The following is a 24607-nucleotide window of genomic DNA, read 5'->3' as shown; positions in this document are numbered from 1 at the left end:
GTTGTTTTAATTTTTCTACAACGTGTATTGCACAATTTTGACATTGACACATTAACATACGATATAGCAAGTGTTATGTAATAACACTTATATATACTACTACGTAACTATATACATGTCGAAATGTAAAACGCTAAGAAAAAACATTCCACATAAGCCTGCTAATGTTTTGCAATGAATCTTCACCTTTAAATTCAATGTCAAAACACACGCCCCCAAATTTGGGTTTTAAGTCGTCTATTGTTTAGTCGATTCACGTTTTGTATGAGACAAACATTCATAATTACGTAAACTGTTTTAGTGCCATGTCACAAAATGGCTTGAATTGTATTTAAAAATTCTATCGACCACTCTATTGACGCAAAATCACAAACACTACATCAATAGTTTGTGTTCTACATGGCTTTATTACTTGTCTTGTTTAAACTGCGGCTTCTCTACTTTGATTGCTCAGTACCAAAAGTGCAATAGCTACCATAATGTTGCTGTCATGTGTAGATGTATACAATATACGGTGTGTAATTTGCCAAAGGTTTACAGGGCAGCTATTGCACGGGCACTGAGCAGTCGACTTATGAGTCACACATTGGCTCGCTCCCGGTTCGCATTTCGGTTCGCGGCAACATTGGTTAAGGTCCTTTGGCATTTGCCGCCGCGCGCGAGTAATCATTTTTATATTATATATCCGGTTCACAGCAACATCACGCGATGCTACCGGCTTCAGCAAATGAGGGGTCCATGTATCCTATCGTGGTCCATTCAGCTATTCAGAGCTTTTTTCGTGTTTGCGCAGTCAACACGCTACAATGGCAAAAAAGATGCCGAAGAAAGAATACGTTTCACGTTATAATCACATTCGTTAGGACATATTAAAATAACGTAACAGTTGCCTCTATCTTTAATCTTTTAAGAAGCATAGAATCACTGTCATGTCTTTCCCATACTCCGGAAAGTTTTTTTTATAATATTATATATTTTAATAAAGCCATAGAAGCTTTACATAACATGTTCTTATACAAAACACCCATCTTAGGGCAAACGATTTGTACACAATATTATTATCCTATTAACGATTAAGAGCAAAGACAGATACAATAATAGTTCTTGATAAATTGAGGTAAAAAAACATATGTTACCTTCGTTATAGGAGATTGAATTGATGTCCTCTAATTGGACAAGTTTCACTTTGCTATGAACTAAAAAAAAATTGTGACCATAACTTATTCCATGGTTGAGTAATTGTCCCAAAACAAAATGTGCCAAATCTGCTATTGTCTGCGCCATTTGCATCACTAAACATGAATAAGGAATATCACACTGTTTCATTAAAAACGGTTTCAAAGTGCTGCCAGTCTGATGTACCGGTCTTCTGCAGCCGTTGTTTTTCTTGGGTGGCCACTTCTGGGTCTGTCTTTGACATCTCCGGTCTAACGAAACTTGGCTTTTAGCTTGGAGATCATACTGTAGAGAACTCCAGAAGTTGCCGCACTTTGATTCTGAGGTATGCCAGCCTCAAGCTGACCAATAGCTCGAGCCTTATCCAGATCTGATAATCGAACCATGGTAATATATTTGAAATTACATCTATTTATTTACTTATTATATATTCACAATAAAAAGGTATTACAAAGACATTTCAGTTATATATATATAGGATAACAATGACCACTATGAAAACGTGACCAGCAAGAGAGATTGACTTGCATTGATCCATTTGAATCCACATATAGAGCCATCCTAGCACTTTTTAATTCATACGGCAAACAACTGATCATTCATTCTTTTATTCATGCATTAAACTACTCGGTCATTCATTCAAAGAAATAAGATAAGCGCAGATAATGGTCAGTTTGGCACATTTCTTTGAGACCTCTCTGTCTTTCAAAGAAAGTTACTCAGCCGTGGTATAAGTTATCGTCACAAATGAGGTGTCATTGTTGACAGGAAAGAACAATGGTTTCACTGATATGAAACAATGTGGAGATAGATTTCACAAAAAAATCCGATATACAGCCGTTTTTGAAAGTTTCCAAACTGAGGAGTTTATAATAATAATAATTATAGAACAAAAATTGGCACTGACACAATTACATACACGTCACCACTTTTCAAACTGATCACGTAGATAGGCTTTCTCAACGATAAGTTATAGCATTTCTATACGAGTATGCCAACGGTTATCACAGGTACCGCTGCACCGGTACCTGTGATAACCGTGTGTGAGTGTTTGAGCTTTCGTCAGATGTGTCTCTGACTTCATCAGCACTTATAAAGTCAGACACACATCTGACGAAAGCTCGATCACTCAAACAAGACTGACTGTAACCAACGGCGTACTTGTAAAAATACTATAACTTATTTTAAAAAAAAACCCTTTTTAACATCCCTTCCAAAAACAAAAACAAATACAAAAATTCCGTGAACCATGTCTGGTATCAGTAAGAAAACTCCATTCTTAATATAAGAGAGAATTTGCAAGGTAGTAGATGCACTTTAAAAGTTAAACACCCTTCGATCTTTGCCTTATGATATTAGTCAATGGTTAGCGTTACAAATGTGACGCGATAGAGGTCAATGAGTCGTTTTTCGCACAATGTTGAATGTTATTTTGATTAAATACGATGAGTATGATAGATGCTCAACAGAGCCAGAAAACAATACATTTATTCCCTAAATTCAATACTTTGTACATTTATATCACATGAATTCGACATTCTTTGAACCTTATATTAAAATCGATTTCAGCGACAAATGATTCCTTGTGCATGGTTGCGTCATAAATGTGTTTCTTTTGCCATATTGTTAACCCAGGCTTAGTTAACCTATCTTTGAGATAATATTTAGTACACTATTTCTAGTCTTCTTCTGTCCTCTTGGCAATGTCCTGGAGCTTACTATGGCTCACTTATTGATCGTTTGATCATGGTGCAGTGCAGCAGTAATTCATCCCTTCTTACAGCTTCTATTTGAGTCGGTATTTGGAGGAGTATACAGAAGAAATAGATGAGAGATTTCGATACAAAACCGCTTTTAAAATTCCTTCTCATCACTTATCTTCATTTATACAGTTTTTGTCTTAAGTTTCTTAAAGGTCATCAAATGTCATCGTCATTGTACCCGTTGAGCCAATTTTATAGCTATGAGGGACTATTGACCCCGGCTATTGACTTTGATTTGACAAACACAACTTTCCGCGCAAGAGGAAACGATCTGTCTACCTAGTCAGCGTGGTCAGTGACATTCCAATCGGTAGCAATGGGGCAATGGAGCTAGCAGTTCAATACAAAAGGTGAACAGGTGTGTGATTACAAACCCATGGACAATCATGGTCTCAGGCAAAGTCGATTAAAGCAAGCGTCTCTATTTTAATGTCTTAGGGTATAATTTATAGGGAACATCATGTAGTGTTTTTGGTTGGTTACATTAATCTGCAGTCATTTTCGTCAGGGAATATGCATGTTTAGAGTCCACACCACTATATTGAATGTTGATTCGTTCTTGTTAAAATAGCATCAGTGGCCCTCTCCAAATTGAAACAAAAGCTTTTTGGAAGGTTTGAAAACATCGATCCATTTGACGGATAATATCTCAAAATGTTAGCCTTGACCATTATGTTTTATTTTAATTTTATTTTGTTGACTGCTAGATCTCGGTCTTCTAATGTAGATTTGAAAGCAACCAGTCGCCGAGAATATTTCATTTGAATGGCTATAGCGTATAGGTGATATGGACCCTTAAATTCACAGCTTTAGTCAAGTACAGTATTAATATTAAAATAGTTCCAGTCCTTTTCTTTTTTTTAAACTGTTTCCCTTTCTATTTCCTTCCGCATAATGTTTTTTGTATGTGTGCGTTGTACAAAGTGTGTGTTGGAATGTAAATTTAGTCTAGGTTTGTTGTTGGCTTTAAGTTGTATACGTTTAGGCTAACAATTCCCTGCTTTATACCAAAGTACAGTTAAGTCAGCAGTCAAGTTAAATATGAATCTAAAAACCTACGCGTGTTTATAGGAAAAGATCAACGCAAACCTTACAAAACCCTTCAGACAGACTTAACCACGGTGAACCTCCGTACTTTAATTTCTCTCTCGATGTGATTTCATTTGGTATAATTGGCCTCTGTCAGTATAAACATTCAAAGACCCGGTTTTGGCAATGATGCCTCCGAATGTTATGTATTATGACATCTATGCTAGGTCAACTGAACAAATAAAGCAAATGAAAATAGCAGTTTGGATTTGTCATGTATCGTCAGTAAGAGGAGGTACGAGGGAGGGACACAGAAAAACGCCCGTATAGTCAGAAACGTGCTGTATTGTGACTGTTTTTCAAACTAAACTTGCATGGTATCAAATATGCCGCCATTCCATATGTTAAGAATCATATATCTCCCCATAAGAATGGTAAGCAGCATTATAAACTTGGCATGCTGTACTCCAGAGGAATGAATAACCTCAATGCCAAATTGATTATCATGTGATGCTATGGTATGTATGGTAGGCATATTCAATATGTTTTCAAGTGTATGTTGACATGCAGTTGTTGGTGTGTGAACATAGTGCTGATCTACTATACGCTGGAGAAGTTATGTAATAATCGGATTAACAACCATAGCAATAGGTGGAAACAATTTGTATACCGCGCTGCACTGGTATGTTCACGCGGTACCTCTTCATTGAACCATATCATGCTGATCACTCGCACCTGTAAGATTCGTATCTTTGGAAAGACCGGCATTGTATTCAATCTATGATTGCAAATATACCCAGGTGATGAGTGCAACCTGCTTGTAGTGCAGTGTGATATATTCAAAATTGTTTTCACCTATTGCTATGGTAGTTAATCCGATTTATTACGTCACTTAGCCAGCGTATATTGCCAGCGTGTGGGGGTGGTCGGGTGTGTGTTGGGTGTTGATAGAGAATAGGATGAGAGAGTGGAATGTATTAAAGGTTACATGTGTATTTTTTCAGTGTTTTGTGCGTGGTATATTGTAACAGTTCGTAACAACTACATGGCACTTATGAAACAATATTTGTCTTCTTTTCCACAGTGGCGCTGGATTGGTGTTGTTTTCATTTAACCTTCAAATCGAACATTTTTAATTAAAAATGCAAAAGTTGACATTTAAGACAAACGTATGCACCTGTAAACTTTAGACATTCGTATGAAATCAATACAGTTTGATGAATTGGATTTCATGCAATACGTAAGGCGCACGCGGATGTTTTATAGCAAATAATCACTTCTTCCGCTTATCAATAAAATAGACGTCATAATGTGATCGTTACAGGTGCTTACTTGTGGTATATGTTTGTGCAGACTCACAAGAAATGATGCTTTGGTTGCAGACTGACGTATAGTCACGTATCCACGATACGCAACACGTGCTTATCTTGTCCAATATTCTTTGTGTAGAGATATAGTCCAACGTTTTTGCGGGAGTATTTTTCGTTACCATTGTTTGTGGCTTTGTTGGCTTTGTTGACGTCTGTCTGTCGAGGACAAAATATAAGCACAAAGACGTTGGACTATAGGCATATACCCCAGCCTTCTTTGAAGTGTTTCAGGAAAAGTGTTAAGTGTGTTTATGACGCTACGGTAAAAGGAAATCAGCATACTTTTATGCATGCAAAACCATGATATAATACCGTCTGCTTGAAGGGGTGTATGGGGTGTGTAGGGGTGTGCATGTATGTGATGTGTAGACTGTATGCGTTTATTTATGTGACTACAGGGTGGGTGAACATATTTGTGACATGTTAAAATGCATGTATACTGTGCACAAAAAGTATCCATACACTTAAAATAAAACCAATATCTTAAAAACACAAAACTTAAATTTATCAAATAAAGTATTCAATAGATGGAGAATTTTGTTCTACGTATTTTGATAGGGGTACCTCATGCTGCGCAATGCGACTTTATCTCAACTTCTATACCAATTTGAAGAAGAAAAAAACAGAGACTGTTGATTTGTTACGACGTTATAATGAACCCGTTACAAAAGCTGGTGGGAATCGCCTTAGAGGAAAAAATCTCTCAAATGTGTTACTTTTGAAATGCTCTCTTTTTCCATTCAAATGTGTTTAACTTGAGAGAATATTAAGTCACAATGCGCTGAATGCAGGTGTCAAAATACGCAGAACAAAGTATCCATCTATTGATTACTTATTTGGTAATTTAGGTTTAGTGTCTTTAAGATATTGCTTTTGCTTTATGTGTTTGGATACTTTTTGTGCCCAGTTTTTATGGGTGTGTATGTGCTATATTTTGGGTGAACGGCTTGTCACAGTGCCGTTTGATATTATGCAGGTGTGTGTTTAAGTAATATGGTGCTGTGGGTGGGACGTATGTGTGGGTGGGGAGTTGTTGGGGTATGCTTGTTGAGTGTTTTCACATTATCCCCAATATAACACGTGTTGTGGAATATGCCGGTCTATTAAAGGTCCAGTTATGTCGAAAGTCAGTAAGTATTTCAAGTCGTCAAGGCTGAATAGCAAATTCCTCAAAATGTAGTAGTAAAGGGGAAATATGCACCGAGTAGCCATGGTCTATTTGACAGTGAAATGCAGTCCACTTGACCTAAATTTAAAGGAATTAAAGGGATGTTTTTTGTATAAGACACACTGAGTACCTGCACAAAAGAGTATACTTGACCCTCAGCTCCTGAGGTATAATTAATGCAAACTGTAATGGTTTCTGATTTTTACAGTGCAAATTAAGAAGAAAAAGGGTCATGACACACCTCTTAGAGATTATTTACTACTTCTTGCAACCACAACTATTAGTACCCGGCGCTGTGTGTTTGGGGTATTATATTGCTACATTAGTGGAACCAATGTTTTTTGGCATCTTTACACCTCAAATAATAAAACTAGAATTAGTTTCATTTTTCTGTATGCCCCATTTGCTTTCCACAAGGGGTTGAAGGTCACAATGGGGCCAAAACGTAAAATGGTCGCATCATGTTGTAATGTATCCCAAATTGTTCCTCTCATCGATAGGAATAAAGAAAAGTCAATTGTCCTATTGTTTAGTCCAGGGGTTATATCGTCGAATAGGTCATATGTCAAAAATGTTCATACGCAGAGGTCAAATTTTAAAAATGGTACGATTTAATCAAAACTGGTCTCTAATTACTCCCCCTTAACTTAAGAAATCTCAAACATATACTAATTCACAACTTTAGTGTAATTTGTATTACCATGTCCCCCTTCAGAGTTAATACAGCCAAAGGCCAATAGAAAAATTGTACATGCACAACCTTTGACTCATGATTTCATCCGATTCTGAGATTAAACATTTCTCAAACAAATTAATTTCCTATTTCGTTTGCCAAGAGGGGTAATCTGAGACAAGTTACGATTGAATCGGTGGATTTTGAAAATTGGACCACTGTGCATGAGATACATGTACTGATAGTAATTTTGACCTTTGAATTTTTGTAACTCCTGAACTGAACACCCTAGTGACACATGACTATTGACTTTGTTTGATCATAGCAATGAGAGGCGCAATTTGAAGTATATTTTAACATGATAGAACAATTGTTAAATTTCATGCGAAGCATAGGGGGCATAGAAAAAATAGAACCATGGTTCCACTTATGTAGCAAGACAAAATGCTAACTCAAATGTCACCAGCGCCATGTACTATATTCCACACCAATGGCCCGCCCCCATTAGTTTTCTTCACCTTAACTTGTATTACTTGCCGTTCCTCCACGAACAAGCCTTCAAGTTTTGCCGTATACACCATCATGTAATAAAGTTCATCCGATTTATGAAAACTTAAATCAAACCGGAAAGTTATAATTTGGAAAATATCTACAATGTAAATGTTAATTAACAGGTTTAGTTTATGTTGTTTTTATGTTGTTTCCCTCAAAGTTTCTGATTGGTTGAATTATGTTGTGTTCTAATCAATAACCACTAAAGAAAGGAGGGCAAACAAGCAGGGTGTTTGCCGCGATTATCACATCCAATGATATCAACTATATGGAATGTACGTCATCTTAACAGAATACCAAATATGCTAATCTCACCGTGCACCCCATGGCACAGTTTTGTAATTCGCAAATAAACATATATTCTAAGGTAACTTTGGCAAGTATTACATATTCGTCATGTTCGTACTTCAAAACACGAGGTTAGTTTGAATGATGTTAGCGATGAATGCATCGGTTAAAGTCGATTGTTGACGTGAAACTTCAGTGTGTTTTGGCACATGTGGTGTTTCATTTCGATGATGCAATTGACGGTTTAATGGCTGAACAATGTTCACGTTGTGAGTTGATACCAAAGTCGATACTTAAAGACTTACGAGCTTAACCCAATTTTACGAAACTTGATATCCCTGATTAGCACCTTGTTTGTACTGTGGATTGTATGGATCCGTTTTTTTCGTTGAAAGGTTTGAAATACAAGAAGAGACATTTTACAGTTTGTGTAAATCAGTTCAATCCGTTGTAGAATTCCATTCACATCGATTTCTGCAATGGAATCCCCAGTATTAAGCGGTGTCGGGAAAGAACAATCCTGGGGAAAATGATGAGTGTGTTGATTGATGCTTGGTGAGAGCAATACATCATGTTAACCTAATAAAAAAACAAAAAAAACAACAAAATGTTTGGTAAATATTAAAATAACATCTCAATAACATATTTTCATAAGAAACTAGTTTCTGCAAAAGAACTGCGGTAATCATTATATGCATTGTGCACCAATATTATCGAAAAACAACATGAAATTTATTAAAAGTTGTTGACGCAGCTTGACTCATGTACTATAAATCACATTACAAAAGATGGCACACATAAACTACACAAATCAAATTTTATTCTCGCCTAATTGTTACCTTCTAAGCCTAAGGCATTTAATGTATGTCTGAAACAATTGAAAATATCGATAGTTTATTTTCAATCCTACACACTCTAAATAAAACAATAAAAAGTACTCAAAAATTGCTCTGTTCCTTTTTTTATTTAACATTGAATGATTTTTATGTACTGTGCACTAGCTTCTAGAGAAGAACGCCATTCTCTTCCCCGCGGTGATTTTACAATAGGGTGTGGCAAAAAACAATTTTAGACTTGCATGGAACTCTCGGAGAATTATACTAAGGTACATACTACTATTATAGTGAAGTGTCGGTAAGATCGGACCATGTTTCGCACAGGCAGTAGATTTTCACAAAAACCTTACTTATTTGCTATTTCTTACTGTGTAACTCTATAATTATAGAGAAATCATCAGGCACACCCCGGGGAAAATAGGCATTCAGATGACACCATAACCAATATTAAACACTGTGGGTACTTTGTTTGGACCCTCTAAAACATCACCAGGTTGTATATAATCTCAAATTTGTTACAAATATAGTTACAGACAAGTATGTAAGTAAATATCTGGTATTAAGGGGGTACTACACCCTTCGATAAATTTATGTCTATTTTTGCATTTTTCTCAAAAACTAATAACACACTGGTAACAAAAGTTATGTATGTTATAGGGGCAAGGAATCCAATCACTACACTGGAATTTCAGTGACCCAAGACAAGCAGTTCGTTATTTATGATACGAAATAAGGTACCGCTGGGATGTACCTCATTTCCTATCATATATACTGAACCGCTTGTCTTGAGTCACTGAAATTTCAGTGTAGTAATTGGATTCCTTGCCCCAATAATATACATAACTTTTGTTACCAGTGTGTTATTATTTTTTGAGAAAATTTCAAAAATAGTCACAAATTTACCACAGGGGTGTAGTACCCCCTTAAGAGTGGCTAAATTAAGGGGTAGGGGTAGTATTCAGTAGCTTTGTTTTACTCATGCTGCTCGAACTGCAAAAATACACACAAAATGATAAATGATTTTAGAGCAGCTCTGACTTGACCAAGGATTAAAGGGTCATGTGACATCTGATTTGCAGTTTTTTCAAGGCCATGTGACCTTTTGACATTTGGTCAAAACATGGCTATCCAAAAATCATATAATCATTAATTATTTGGCAAATGCTGCAGTTCATATCTTTGCAACAATACCCAAAGTGTGAAATTTGACTGAGTAGAACTGGGGAAATGCTCCATAATGCTACCCCTACCCCTTAATTTAGCAACTAAAATGTCATCAATATTTAACTACATACCTGTCATTAGCAAAAAATAATTGTATCTAATTGGAGACTGCTTGCTGTTTTGTGATGTTCTAGAGGGCCAAAACTGCAAACAAACTAACTAAAGTGTTTAATATTGGCTGATGTCATCTGGATGCCTACTTTTTCCAGGTTGTTCCTACTGATTTCTCTATATAGAGTTATACAGTAAGAAATAGCAAATAAGTAGGGATTTTGTGAAAATCTACTGCCTGGGTGAAACATCTTACTGATATTTCAGCACAATAGTGACATGTATCCAGTAAAATTCTCCGAGAGTTCCAAAAAGGTGTGTTTTTTTTGCCACACCCTAATGTACACAGCGTAAACAAGAAAATGGGGTTCTGATTGGCTGATTATTTAATCATAACGACAGACTGGTAATCTGATTTGTCAATTACGCCTCAAAGCTGCGTCTAGCTCATAGCAGTGATCATGAAGGGCGCACACCACTAAATAAAGACCCATTGAAATACACGTATGTAAATATACATAAAAGTAAGTTCGATTTTCTACCCCATGTAAAACCATTTTTCATATTTTGGTGGCACCAATGTCTTTAATAAAGACTAAAATTTAATTTAACATTGGGTTTTTGGGACCTGAACAGCGCCACCATTATTTTCAGCTTGTACGAACGCCTCCTTACCATGGCCGCACGCGGATTAGTTTCAGAAGCCAAACTTTTGACCAGATCGAGATGTACCATTTTGTGATATTCTGAACATTTATCAATATTGAGCATATCTATTAATTTAATTATTATAACAAACAATGATGGCTAATCATCTAGCTCCCAAGGGACACCCACTTGTTTGCACTACCGACATATGTTTACCGGAACTATTAAGGGTTACACCAAATGCCGAAGGATTTAGTGGTGTGCTGCGTATGTCGATCATTAACAGGTCGTGCGTCGATCAGAGCAATAGAGTGTCGTACTTCTCTGGAAGCTAGTGTAGGATTAAGAGATTGCGTCTTGCATTTACACTCGACACTTCAAGTATTTTATGATGATCATGATGATTGTTCAATTTCCGTCTTATGTTAGTTCCTCCTTAACCGAATGAGGCTTAAGAAAATATTTCCCGGAACATTTGCACCTGCATTATGAAAAACCAGCCGACATGGAAATCTCCCTGCTAAGTATGATTTGCTTTTCAATCTGCAAACAATAAGTTAATATTACGTCAATATATTATTAAACAGCTAAACTAATCTTCTACTTCTTCTTTTCAGCCCTACCAATGAAAATGCGATGTATCTGCTCCGTGAATGAGCGGTTCGATTTCTTACTCCATCTAACTATTCAAAACCACTCTCACATGACGTTATTTTGAATAGTTAGACAGGTGAAACCATCAAGGCGTAAGAAATCACAAACCTCTCAAATTAACAGCATATACTGCCTTCTATTTTCGAAGCTCACTGATTAAAATTATCTACTTCACAAATAAAAGGAACATTCAAGAACATCTGTTTCCAATGTAGAAAGACAGTATCTATTTTGTTAATAGTTTGCAGATACTTCGAGCGAGAGGAGAGTGAGCTCCGAAAAGAGCTTCACCCTCTTTCGCTTCCTTACACGGTTTGCCACATTATAAGATGTTTCTTCCTTCATTCCATTTTTTGACAAGCTGTAATTGATTATAATAGTCATGTCAAATGCTCTGTTAACCCTGATAAGTTATCATGTCAAATGCTCTGTTAACCCTGATAAGTTATTTTAATTATTTACAACCAAAGAAACACAAATATTAGAAGACAGCTGGGTAATGTAGTCTGTATTTACTACCGAAAAACATATCTATCTTTAATATGGTGAACACGAATATTATATACTCGTATATCGTATTGCGCAATGTCCGTGCTCTTTATTCAAAATGATTATAGTGTCTGAGACAGCAAGGTAAAACACAACGCTCATAATATATTGCTTAAGGGGGTACTACACCCATTGATTTTTTTTTGCATTTTTTTGCATTTTGTGAAGAAATTACAAAAAAAAATTGGACAAAGTGGTATGCAAAATGAATGGGCAAATCATCTCGTTTTATTGGTGGCATCGGTATCAATGTAGCTTACATGCTTTTGAAGATAGAAGCCAAAAGGAGGTACATCACTGATGATTTAAATTCACTTCATTTTGGAAAGCTTACTATCAACGGATTTCGTTAAAATTTTGGATATGTGTTGCTAACACATTAGGGAAATAATGTTGATATGTAAAATGGGAATAAGTGGTCCCTGATTTCTTTTATGACTTCATGAACTTGGTGCTCCACAACTATCAAAAAACGAACCGGTTAAAATGCTTCTATTTTCAATGTCGAGCTATATTTTGTATTTTGAACTTGCAACACTATGTCACTGAAACTTAATTAAGCCATAGGTAACAGGTTACCACAACCACACTACAGCAATGTTGAAAAAGATTGTATTTTTGTCACCTATACCACCATATTAGGTAGTTTTCTGTAAGCTTCATTTTTGTGACTTTGGTAACTATTTTATATTTACTTGCCCAATCCAACTCAACTAGGCAATCTAAATTGTACTCACCATTTACATCCCAAGGTATTTTAGTATATCCACCTCACACATTTCCATTATATATCCAGTAACAGACAAAATATCAAAATTGATACCTCATTATGACATGTATGATATCACAGACTATCACATGTATTCAAAATTGATGCCTGAATTTGACCTGACCCAATTGACCTATAACCTGACCTTTGATGACCTTATAGCCTTTTTAATCTCTTTTCCTAACAACATATTATAGAAGATACATACATGGTGTACTATTAAATTGTCTATGTGGAAGAGATTATTTAGGCCTATTTAATTTATTCAGTGTTATAATCTGAGTATATTTCTATAGATAGTATAACAAAGGATTTAATGTATTCTATTCATGTATTCTACTTGGACAAGTTCAATAGAATAAATTATGGTTTGTTATGAAACACACATCTCAGTTACCAGGATACAGTAAACAAAAAAATATATAGGGCTAAAATGATTTTCTAAAATGGTTTAAAACCACTTTGTATGTAGAGATATTTTATAAGTTCAGGACATGAGATGATGAACATATTTATATACTTTATAAATTTGCAACAAAAAAAGAAGATGGGTTCTGATGAAAATCAGGGTATTAAATCGCCTTAAAGCATCGAAAATTAAATATGATATAACACTCCATGTTTAATGCTAAAGCTGGTTATCCGTAGTTGCACGTTTTAGTGCTAAAGGACAAGGATAAACATTAAAATATTATTGAAAAATTATGTTCAATGGTTGAAAACGGCTTAAAATTATGTATATTAAGAGAAGTGGCTAAACCCAGCAAACACAAAACGTTTTGGACATCATTCGCAAAAGGTTAGAAAAGGTGACCAGAAAACGTTTAAATGTCGATTTAAAAAAGGGCATATCAAAAACATTTGTTGATAACCTACTGCAAATATTCTAACATAATGTTATTTAAGTGTTGACAAAATATTTGGCAAAAAATGTTTGTAAAAATATTTTTCAATAACATTTAGAAAACATTTTTAAATATTGTTGTTGTGTCTTTTCATACAAAACGTTTTAAAATAATTTACTTAACCTTTATATAATCCGACATTTAATGTTATTAAAATTATTAAAATATTTTATCTAAACCAAAACCCAAACTATAACCTGTTTTTAAAATGTGTTTGTGTTTGTTGGGAACCTACGACATTGCTCTAAATTTGCCGACTAATTTGCAATTAAAAGAGACATCATTTACATCATCGGTTACCTGCCATCTCATCACGCATGATAAAGTAGCATTTAAACTGAAATACCGATTATCCAAGGTTTGGATCCGGAACCTTCTGAGATTTGGATCCGGAACCTTCTGCCTGATGTTGCTAATGAGTAAGGCGGAGAAAGTCGGGTAGTACTATTTTTTGTTCAAATTTGTAGCAGAATCACAGAAATTTGTTTGTGTTATTAAATCTAAGTTAAGCCTAAGTTTGGCAATTTAATTTTGGAATACAGACTTATGGATATCTTCCCAGCAAACACAAAAACGTTTTAAAAACGTTTGAAATAAGTTATATTCTGGCTTTTGGTTTAGGTAAAAACGTTTAAATAACATTAAAATGTCGGGTTATATAAAGGTCATGAAAACACACTACAACAATATTTATAAATGTTTTCAAAATGTTATTGTAAACTATTTTTGCAAGCTTTTTTGCCAAATATTTTGTCAACACTTAGATAACATTATGTTATTTGCGCTCAGCAAATACAGAAATGTTATAAAAATTTTTTTAAAAACTTCTTACTAACATTTAAATGTCGGGTTATATAAAAAAAAACGTTTTAAACGTTTTGTATGAAAACGCACTACAACAATATTTTTAAAATGTGTTCAAAATGTTATTGTAAACTATTTTTGCAAACATTTTTGGCCAAATATTTTGTAAACACTACATTATGTTAAAATATTTGCACCCAGCGAACACAGAATTGTTCTTAAATGTTTTATTAACATTTAAATGTCGTGTTATGTAAAGGTCATGAAAACGTTTTTAAAACGTTATTGCAAATATTTTGGGCAAAAACATTTCGCAAAATATTTTTTTTAACCCTAAATAACATTCTCTTTAGAATGTTTTATATCAAGTTTTCAAAAATGTTTTGGAATGTTATTAAAACGTTTTAATACCCTTTATATAACCCGACATTTAAAGGTGGGTGACCTGATTGACAGCCTCATCCTCAACTTTACCCTATCAAAATGCAGATTTTGGTATCAGGTGAAAGCTCATATTTTTTCTCATTCACATATTGAAAGTAAGCGTTCCAAATCGGTATATTAACGAAGAAATCGTAAAAAAAACCTGCCGAATTACTAGTAGTCTCAAATGTGGTATACCACATTTTTGACTAATTCAGCAGTTTTTTTGATGATATCTTCGAAATACACCGATTTGGAATTCATAATTTCAGTATGTTAATGAGAAAAATAGGATCTTTTATTTGATATCAATTTATTACATGATCATGATGACTATCATTAATAAAAACACTACAGACTACCAGTTTTACGCAGTATTAAATGTCAGTAATTCCATGAATAATTAGTCGCCTTTACAATGAACATTTACATGATCTTTTTGCGTGAATGCTTGAAAGGGACAACAGTTTATGTTGTACATAAGTTTTGATAAGAATAAGAATTTGATTTTTCAAATATATCAGGTCACCTTCCTTTAAACGTTTTCTGTAAAACATGTTGTGTTTGCTGGGCAGTAGATTATCAAAAAATGTTATGAAAACGTTTTATAACCTAAATATACCCTTTATAATATAACCCGACATTTAAACATTTTCTGACAACCTTTTTATAACCATTTGCGAAACGTTTTGAGTTTGCTGGACCACGTCTCTTTTTGATTAGATTTGATCATTTGAGCGAAGGCTGGTTGCTGATTGCTTAATCTTCTCTGGTCAGCATAAACTCAACTGTAATACAACAAGGGTCTGTTAGTAGGTTATTGCAGTTTCACGCATAAGTGGATTATACGCAACTTTACACCGATTTCACCCGCCGCTCGCCTTGTGATCTGGTGTTTGATTATTCTTAATTAAATCTATGATATTAAAAGAGGGAATGCGTTAACCTGACTCTAATTAAATTCAACGCAGTACCACAGAGTGATCACAAACTCCAAATGGTCATTTTGAAATATGATGTGATATAATTTTGTCAAATACGCCACAAATATGACATTGACCAGACGTTAAGCGTAATGTTACAAGCACTGTTTAAGGAACATAGACAGAATCCTCCAATACATTGATAAAGATACAAGAAACATGATGTTAGATGTTATTTCTAAATGGATTAAAGTCTAACTTCAGATTTACATTTACATTGGAAAACCTGTAACTTTACTTTCCAAATACAAACGACGCACTGTAATCGCACTCCTACTCATCTGTGGTATTGGTCAGTTGTTACGAGTAACTGTATACAACTGTTACCCACTCCCACACAACAAGGACAAGTCATATTTTTCACATTTACAGCATTTAGTATAGACGAAACATCAGCAAATAAGCTTTTAAAAGACACCAAAATCATATATTATTTTATAAACAGCATAAAAAGAAGAAAAAAAATTCAAAATATGATTGCTTTTGTTAATTATATCGCGGTTCTTCATCGTCAGTAACGGGAATGTATGTGTATATCGTGATTAGCATAATTTAACTAATATTTTGAAAAATTAAATTAAATTAAAGGCTGTTGTATGCATTTGAATGGAACAGAAAGCCGAATTTTTATCTCCAAAAAGATCTTGCACACACTAACACGGTGCCTCATATTTGGAACGTTTTGCTTCACCAAATATGAAAATGAAGATAGCTGATTTAAATTTTACTTTTGTCTGCCGAAACTTTATTAAATTCTCAAAAAGTTGCAATTAAACGCTGTAATTCATGCGATGTATATAATGTACTTTCATTGTAACCCTGATCCTATAGTATCTACTCAGTTGGAAAATTAATCAAAAAATCTTGATGTTGAAATCGATTTCAATATCTTAAAGTGGTTTAACTTTCCTTTTTGTCTTCAAGTAATATCAAAATTTTCAGTCGTTAGTGGCTAAGGCTGAACACTGTTTGCCACATGCTAAAAATTTTCCTCCTAAGTGGGCATACTTATGAAGACGATGGTCAATATTTCACAAAACAATAAAACAAAAATGACTGTGGGTTTTCTTTTGTGTATAATAAATTTACAGTCGGGTGTTTGGATTGGAAGTTTTACGGCAAATTTTAGGCGAAATGACCAGGGTAGAAAAAAGCTCAAAGATAAATTTTGCATCCTCTTGCAATAATCTATTGACAATTGGCTCGTCTCTTTTGCAACTTAAGTACCTGCCAGTTGATTGACAGAAAGCAATAAATCGTTCTTAGCTAGAGAGTGAACTATGAAATCAGGTTAACATCATTGTTTTGAATTGTTTTAAGTAAACAACAATACTTTTACCCTTTACTTACCCATACATTTTCTTCATATTTGTGTCTGCTGAACCGATGTTGAGGTTTTGACTCCCGCTCTATAGGCCCCAGTTGTATTTGACATGGAGATACCATTGCTTCGTGAGGATCCCAACTCATGTGGTTCTAATCTGTCTTTATGCACGCATCCCTTGCATGGTTTTAAAAAGTACCGCCTGTGGGTTGTACTCAGTACAAATAACAACCATGGAGACATAGCAGAGTTAACAAGAGCCATGAAACTTTGAATGATGCGGAAACTCTCCAGAATGGCAGCAGGTTGAGTGCCTCCATTGTCTTCCGTAAAGACCGTACTCAAATCAAATTGGGCCCACATTGTGTATGCATAATGTGGCAGCCAGAATATGGCAAAGAAAGCTGTGATGGCAAGACAGATCATTGCTAATCGTTGCCGGTTAGCTTGTTGCCTTGTGTTACTGGTATGACTGTCCTGCCCTTGTAAAGTAGATGCACTTTTCAGAAGCGCTGCGGCAACTTTCGTATAAAAGATGGAAATAAGTATGACGGGTATAAGATAAAAGAAGAGCGCTTTATACATTGCAAACACGACATTTATTAAGTCATCGGCTGTATCATAACAACCGTACATGTCAAGTTGAGCAAAAACTGCAGCTGGTACTGCCAAAAGTATCGATAATGTCCACACTAAGGCAACGGCTAAAAGAGTGCGAAGTTTTTTACGAGATTGGCGAGTTTGCATTCCACGTACAATAACGCTATAGCGTTCGAAACTTAAGACAGTCAGGGAAAAGACGCAAGCACCTTGGCTGATTAATGTTATGAAATGTTTCATTTTACATGCAAATTCGGACAGTAGAAATATTGGGTCGATTTCCATTTCGATCCACGCTGGTCCGACGCATATTATGTAGAAGAAATCACCGATCGCTAGATTAAGAATAAGAACATTTGGAAGAGTTCGTAGTTGTCTATATATTAAGACCACACCAATTAATGCTAAATTGCCGACAACTCCAATTGAACCTAGTATTGCAATACTTGCTATACTGGCTACGTTTGGAATATATTCTTCGGTTTCGTTAAAAAACATGTTTGAATGGTTTGAATGTTTCAAATCATAAAAAAACGTGTTTAATTGATGAATTGTACAAGGGCGTATATAGTAAATGTATAAACCCACACCAGGGCAATCTGCGCCAAAGAAGTCACAACCGTGGAGAATGCTCCTCAAGTTCCCGCTAGATAAAATGAATAAAATTCACAGAATATGTATAAAATCTCACAGCATCCATCTGGTTATATTGATGAGTGGAAATGTAAAGTCGTACTACCATGGCGCATCCCAACGCGTATGTGAGATTTTCAGTGGACTGCTGTCGAGCTGTATGCAAACAGTTCAGTGACAATGTCTCCGCCCTGTTTAAATCAATGAATGAAATGACAGATGAACTACCATGGCGCATTTCATGTCTCTAAATAAAGATACACGCTAATTCATTTCTTCCTCCTGGCATCTGCTAGATAGCCGTACTCATAAGCCGCAATCAATTGCATCGGGCCAGCAAAAATAGTTTCATATGAAAGATTCTTGTCTTTTTACACTAAGTGGTATCTCCGCCGATCCACCCTAATCGAATCAACTATGGTTAAATAATACCGATAATTTATACGAATTTATATCACAAATACTTTGCCAAAAATCCACATCGATAAAGAAAACAATCAAAATGTATCTCCTCTAGGCGAAATGTTTGAAGCCAAAATGCAAATCCGCTGAGCGTGTGCTTGATATAGCAACTACATTAGCACACAGAATGTGCAGCTCCTTTACTTCGCGTGTCTGATCGGAGATTTGAGGGTCTCAACAAGTTGTTTAGCACAGAAAGCGACCACGCAATTACACAAGCACGGCGTATAATACAGGTTTTTACTCTCTTCCAATACCTTGCTTGTTAAATCGAGTCCTTCAAGCGTATCAACTAGGACCAGCACGCTGTATCACGGTTATTAAAGTGAGTGTGATGTCTATATAGAAATATCCATCAGGCAGAATGTGAAACACTAGAATCCATGTCCTCTAAGTGTATGTTATAGCCTACAGTTTCCAATCGGCTGCGTTGATAATGTCTTTTTTCCACTATAGTGGAATGAGTCCAGTATAGTGGAATGAGCTCTTACACTCGTTTCTTAACACCGAATTGCCGACCTAGTGATTCAATTGGTTAATTGGTAAATTGTATCATAATTGAACTGGAACTAAACAAAGCAATAAAACGATTTGTCCATTGGGCATTCAAATCATCAAACAGTCTACAAATGCTGCTGCAATACGCTCTCATAAGCTCAAATCGTTTCAGGTTATAAGGTGATGATGTTGGATGACGGAAAGATCACTAGAGCATCAAATTAATTTTTCAAAAGGTTTAACAAATTGCTGACAAATCAGATGGTAGCCTATATAGTTTCGATTTGACGTGCGAGTGAAACAGCGTGTCGTAAGCTCTGAAGTTAAGATGTTTTTGACCCACAATATCAAGTATTTGATTTCAGTTTGAAAATCCAATTGACCCGGAGATACGGCTCACAATAAGATGAAGTCCATTAAATGATGAAGAAAGGAATCAGGATAACCAAACTAGACGGAAGAAAGTGATATTTCCTGTAAATGGGAAAAAAAGAAAATGATATTAGAACATTCATCTGTAAAATTAATTCCGTTTCAGCTCTGTTTCACCTATTTATCCGTTTTCTCTTGTCATTTATTTAGTTATTCATATCTCACCAAAATGCACGCTATTGTACGTGTAACGCCTAGTACAAGGTGTTGCTGAAACGGAAAAGATTATGCTGTTTCCATTTATCCATCCTACAACCAATCCACACACACACCCAACATACCTGCACATCCACACAGTTTACACACCCACCCCCACACACCCCCACGTTACATTTTTATTGTCATAGTTGAAATTGTAGATGCTTTAACGGATAAACCATAGCAAATTGTAGGCACGCCATTCTGTTTGAACAACTAATGGTGAATGTCATGTGCGTGCATGGATACATTATAAGGTAATCAATTATTAAATGCAAATGGTCTAGTGTGTCCCTGAGGCAAAAATACTGACATATTGTTCAGCCATGCTCCCTGGGTTTTGCACACAAGCAACGTGGGAGTGTTTGTCACAACGATATGTCATTTTTTCAATCTTATCTCATGGTGTTTTTGATTACGTGTATGTATTTTAACATTTGCTTTCTAAATGTTTTATATGTTTGCTCGTCCCCCTATCCATTCTCTTTCAAGGCATGTACCATTTCGGCGAAAAGACAATTCTACATGTGGGAGTGATACATTTTCAAAATAATGACATTCTTCCAAATCATTTTGAAAATCTGTGAGAAAGAGAGAGTAGCGTGGGATGTGGTTTAATAACGTGGGACATCATTGAAGAATAGTGTTTGAGCACCGATTGGTTCACTGGGTATAATGGCCCTGTGAAGTCTCGGCAATTCAATAAGTAAGAGTGCCACAACTTCTTAATTATTCACGCACGACATTCGAAGGTATGCCTTTCGAAAGGATAAGTGTCAAGCAAGAAATCTAAAAAAAAACCCATAGATTTGGTGTCAAACCCCGTCATTTTGGCGAATATCACACACACTCACCCCGACACAAGATATTGCTTGACCTATTTTTTTGGAACAAGCTATACAAAATGTTTTTGGGTGATCGTTGCCTTTTTTTCTTAATCTTAGGGATTATTTAAATTTTGTTGGATATTGGCCTTAATATTTGAATTACCGGCAAGTACCAAAAAAATTTCTTGGTCAAAAATTTGGCTTATTTGGTCAATTATTCAAAATAAGGCTAAAACCTAAAATATAGTTTGTGCCTTGTTCGAAGCAATAGATCAAAAGGTGTTTTTGTGTGATATTCTCCAAAGCGGTTGATTTTACATCCAATTTGGGTGTATGTTTACATTTCTTGACTACTTGTCAATAGAATTAAGAAGTTATGACACTTTAACTTATTTCTGAGATTTGACAACCGCCAAAATAATGAATGAATGTGATTACGATTAACGGCTCCTAGAGATGCATCTGCAAAATTCCCCTCTAAATTATGCATCTATAGACATGATAGATATCATTATGGTTATGACTTGCAAAATACCACAAGTGATGTACTATCGCAACATGGCAACCTTTCAAATGCACTTTCAATTATTCTACTTCATAAATTAGAACATTTTGGATTCAGAGGAATTGTTTATGACTGGTTCAAGAGCTATTTAAGTGATAGAAAACAATATGTGAACTTCAATAATAAAAATTCCAAATATAAAAGTATAATTTGCGGAGTCCCTCAAGGCTCAATATTAGGTCCTTTACTATTTATTTTGTACATAAATGATATAACGAATACCTCGACTATATTAGACTTTGTATTGTTTGCTGATGATACGACAATTTTATACTCAAGCAATGCTAATCAAATGTCATTAATAAATAAAGAGTTATCCGAAGTGAGTAACTGGTTTAAAGCAAACAAACTTTCTGTAAATGCTAGTAAAACTAATTACATGATTATGGGTACCCCTAGAATGACTTCGATAAATAATTCACAAGAAAACAGAGATATTACTTTGGATGGTACAGACTTGCAAAGGGTAACCGAAACCAAATTTTTAGGTGTAATTATCGATGAAAATCTCACATGGAAAAACCATATCAACGGAATCTCAAAAACAATCTCACGGAATATAGGTATGATAAACAAGTTGACATTTTTTATACCTGGGCGTGTTTTGCACACGCTTTATTGTACGCTTGTCTTGCCTTATATTAATTATGGTATACTTACATGGGGGAATGCATGTAAAACATATCTTGATAAAATACATTTGCTCCAAAAATGGGCCATGAGAACTATTTCAAATAGCCATTATCGAGGCCAATCTGGACCACTATTTCATAAATTCAATATGCTCAATGTATATGATATATTCAAACTAGAACTAGGTGTATACATGTATAAATATTCTATTAAACAACTGCCATGTTCATTTGACAGTTTCTTTCTAAAACGATCCGATATTCATAGCTATCACACAAGAAACAGTAATAAGTATAATCAAACAAGAAACAAGAAAGTATTCACTGATCATTCAATCAGGACTACCGGCCCACTGTTATGGAATTCCCTGAACGATAACCTTAAAGTAGCAAACTCAATCAAACATTTTCGAAACAAATATAAAACACAGCTAATCTCATTTTACAACTAGTTCTTGGAGCCCCGTTTTTGTTCTTGTGTGATAGGCTTAATATACTCTGTTTGTTTGTTGTTGTATTAATTTAGTTCTGTAAGGGGATGTTCAATGCTGGCCTTATTGGCCTTTCGATCATCTCCTCCATAATTGTCTTGTTTTATTTTTGATGTTGAATTTCTTTGTATTTTGTTGTTTTTTATTATGGAAATAAAGATTCATTCAAAGATTCATTCATTCATTCATTCATTCATTCATTGCACATGTTCCACTTCATAAAAACGCTTCAGGAAAGAATGTGGAACACATGTTTTGCTATGTCACAATTATGGGGTTTATGTATCGTGACATTTATTATTTTCAACAAATTAATGTAGCGCGAAGTACACTGCAATCAATGTCAATTGAAAGATTTTTAAATATATATTTCTCAGTCACGTTCAAACCATGAATCACAGCAATACATGTTTGTATCCCGTTTTATTTTGAGTTTGCTTGGCGTAACATTAAACAAAACAGGCTAGATCGGTCAGCAATTATTATTATTATTATTATCATTATTATTATTATTATTATTATTATTATTATTATTATTATTATTATTATTATTATTATTACTATTATTATTATTATTATTATTATTATTATTATTAGTGTTATTATTTAAGAATATTATTATTATTATTATTACATTTAAAGCTGTAAATTGTGTATGATAAAGGCTTTGGAACTTTTATCTTTTTTTAATCTATGATTTTTTTTTGCAAAAAGTAAGACAAAATGTCTAGGTCGGCCCTTTTTAAGGGTCGGTCGGGTTACGCCAATCAAACAATTTTGTAGGCCTTAAATGAGATTCTAAGCAGAAACCAAATAGGTGTTTTGATGTGTAGCATATGGAAATTAGACAGTAGTCTTCCAGTTCATTAAACCATGTTTGTTGGTCTGTAAATGTTTTAATTTATTTAAACAAAAAAAGGCCTTTCTTCTATAAACATTTGATATTGCCAACAATTTCCGGAAATTTAAGTTTTCTTGCCAGTTCTATTGACTAATCCCCAAACATTAAAACGGGAGTCTCCCTAGAAAATATTTGAATCCGTGATTAAAATATAACTGTTATTCTACTATTGTTACATTTGTGTGATCATTGCGAAATGCCATGAAAACAATCCATATATGGCGTCACAAGTCAACTCTTATTACATACTGACCCACCCTCGTAATTATTAATATCTAACGCACAAGATTTAATGGTATGGGTTTTATAAAGGAGATCCCAAGGCTTGACATAAGGTGTGTTATTTCCGCCCCATGTGGAGGAAGAAACTGTCGAAAACTTTCGTTTTGGTGTTTTATTAGCCATAATTCAGGAACCGCAAGACCCAGTGGAAATAGAAATGTGATTATTGGCCTCTTTATCATTCTTCATGTATAAGATTAAGTTATTAATATAAAAAGTACACGGTAGATTTTTTAGTTAGAGCCATATTATAACATTTGCTGTTGAGGACGCCCTCACTGATTTTTAAAATTCATTTTTACACGATTCTATGGTACGTTATTTAACCAATATACCCTGCAAATGTCAAGACTCTAGGTGCTGTAGTTTTGTCAAAATCCGAGATTTTGAATAAAGCGCCGGAACCAGAACTTTATTATTACTATAGAATTATTAGTCGAACGCATACACGATGTTCACAACACACAGTACGTACACGGCGTGCGGGACGGTGATATACACAAACAAAGGGTCGTACCACAACATGACCGAAGGAGTGGTACGTATTGGCGACATGTGCGCTGGTAGTAAATTCCAATTTTCTTTGCTTTGCCGTAGTTGTTCGGCTCAAAAATAAAAGGGATATATCTGACAGTAAAAGCTAACATTTTATGGCAAAGAAATGCTAATCCATTTTGTTTGAAAATGTTATAATATGGCTTTAAATGACTAAAACAGGAAAAATATGGCTCTTGCCATATTGAAATATTTAGGATCTGGAAAGTCTCCATCACGATTAAATGATTAAACGTTGCACAAGAAGGTGGTATGATATTGTTATCGTTAACATTTTTCAGACCAGTCGTAGAATCTTTCGAAAAAATATTCCATACTAAATGTCAAGTCTGTATAATTAAC

The 24607-nt window shown here is 34.9% G+C and overlaps 1 protein-coding gene across 1 annotated transcript; it reads right to left on the bottom strand.

Annotated features, from left to right (window-relative positions):
• LOC140158824 (phe13-bombesin receptor-like) lies at positions 1 to 19836 on the bottom strand. Its single transcript, XM_072182054.1, has 2 exons — positions 17216 to 19836; positions 1 to 8598 (listed from the first exon to the last, which is right to left on the bottom strand). The coding sequence occupies exon 1, from the start codon at positions 18285 to 18287 to the stop codon at positions 17229 to 17231; it is 1059 nt and encodes a 352-aa protein (XP_072038155.1). The 5' UTR covers positions 18288 to 19836; the 3' UTR covers positions 1 to 8598; positions 17216 to 17228.
• Between the last annotated feature and the right edge of the window lie 4771 nt (positions 19837 to 24607).

The sequence above is a fragment of the Amphiura filiformis genome, chromosome 8 (assembly GCF_039555335.1).
Source record: "Amphiura filiformis chromosome 8, Afil_fr2py, whole genome shotgun sequence".
Taxonomy (NCBI): domain Eukaryota; kingdom Metazoa; phylum Echinodermata; class Ophiuroidea; order Amphilepidida; family Amphiuridae; genus Amphiura; species Amphiura filiformis.
The sequence above is the reverse complement of the archived record's forward strand: the minus strand, read 5'-3'. Positions and strand labels throughout refer to the sequence as shown.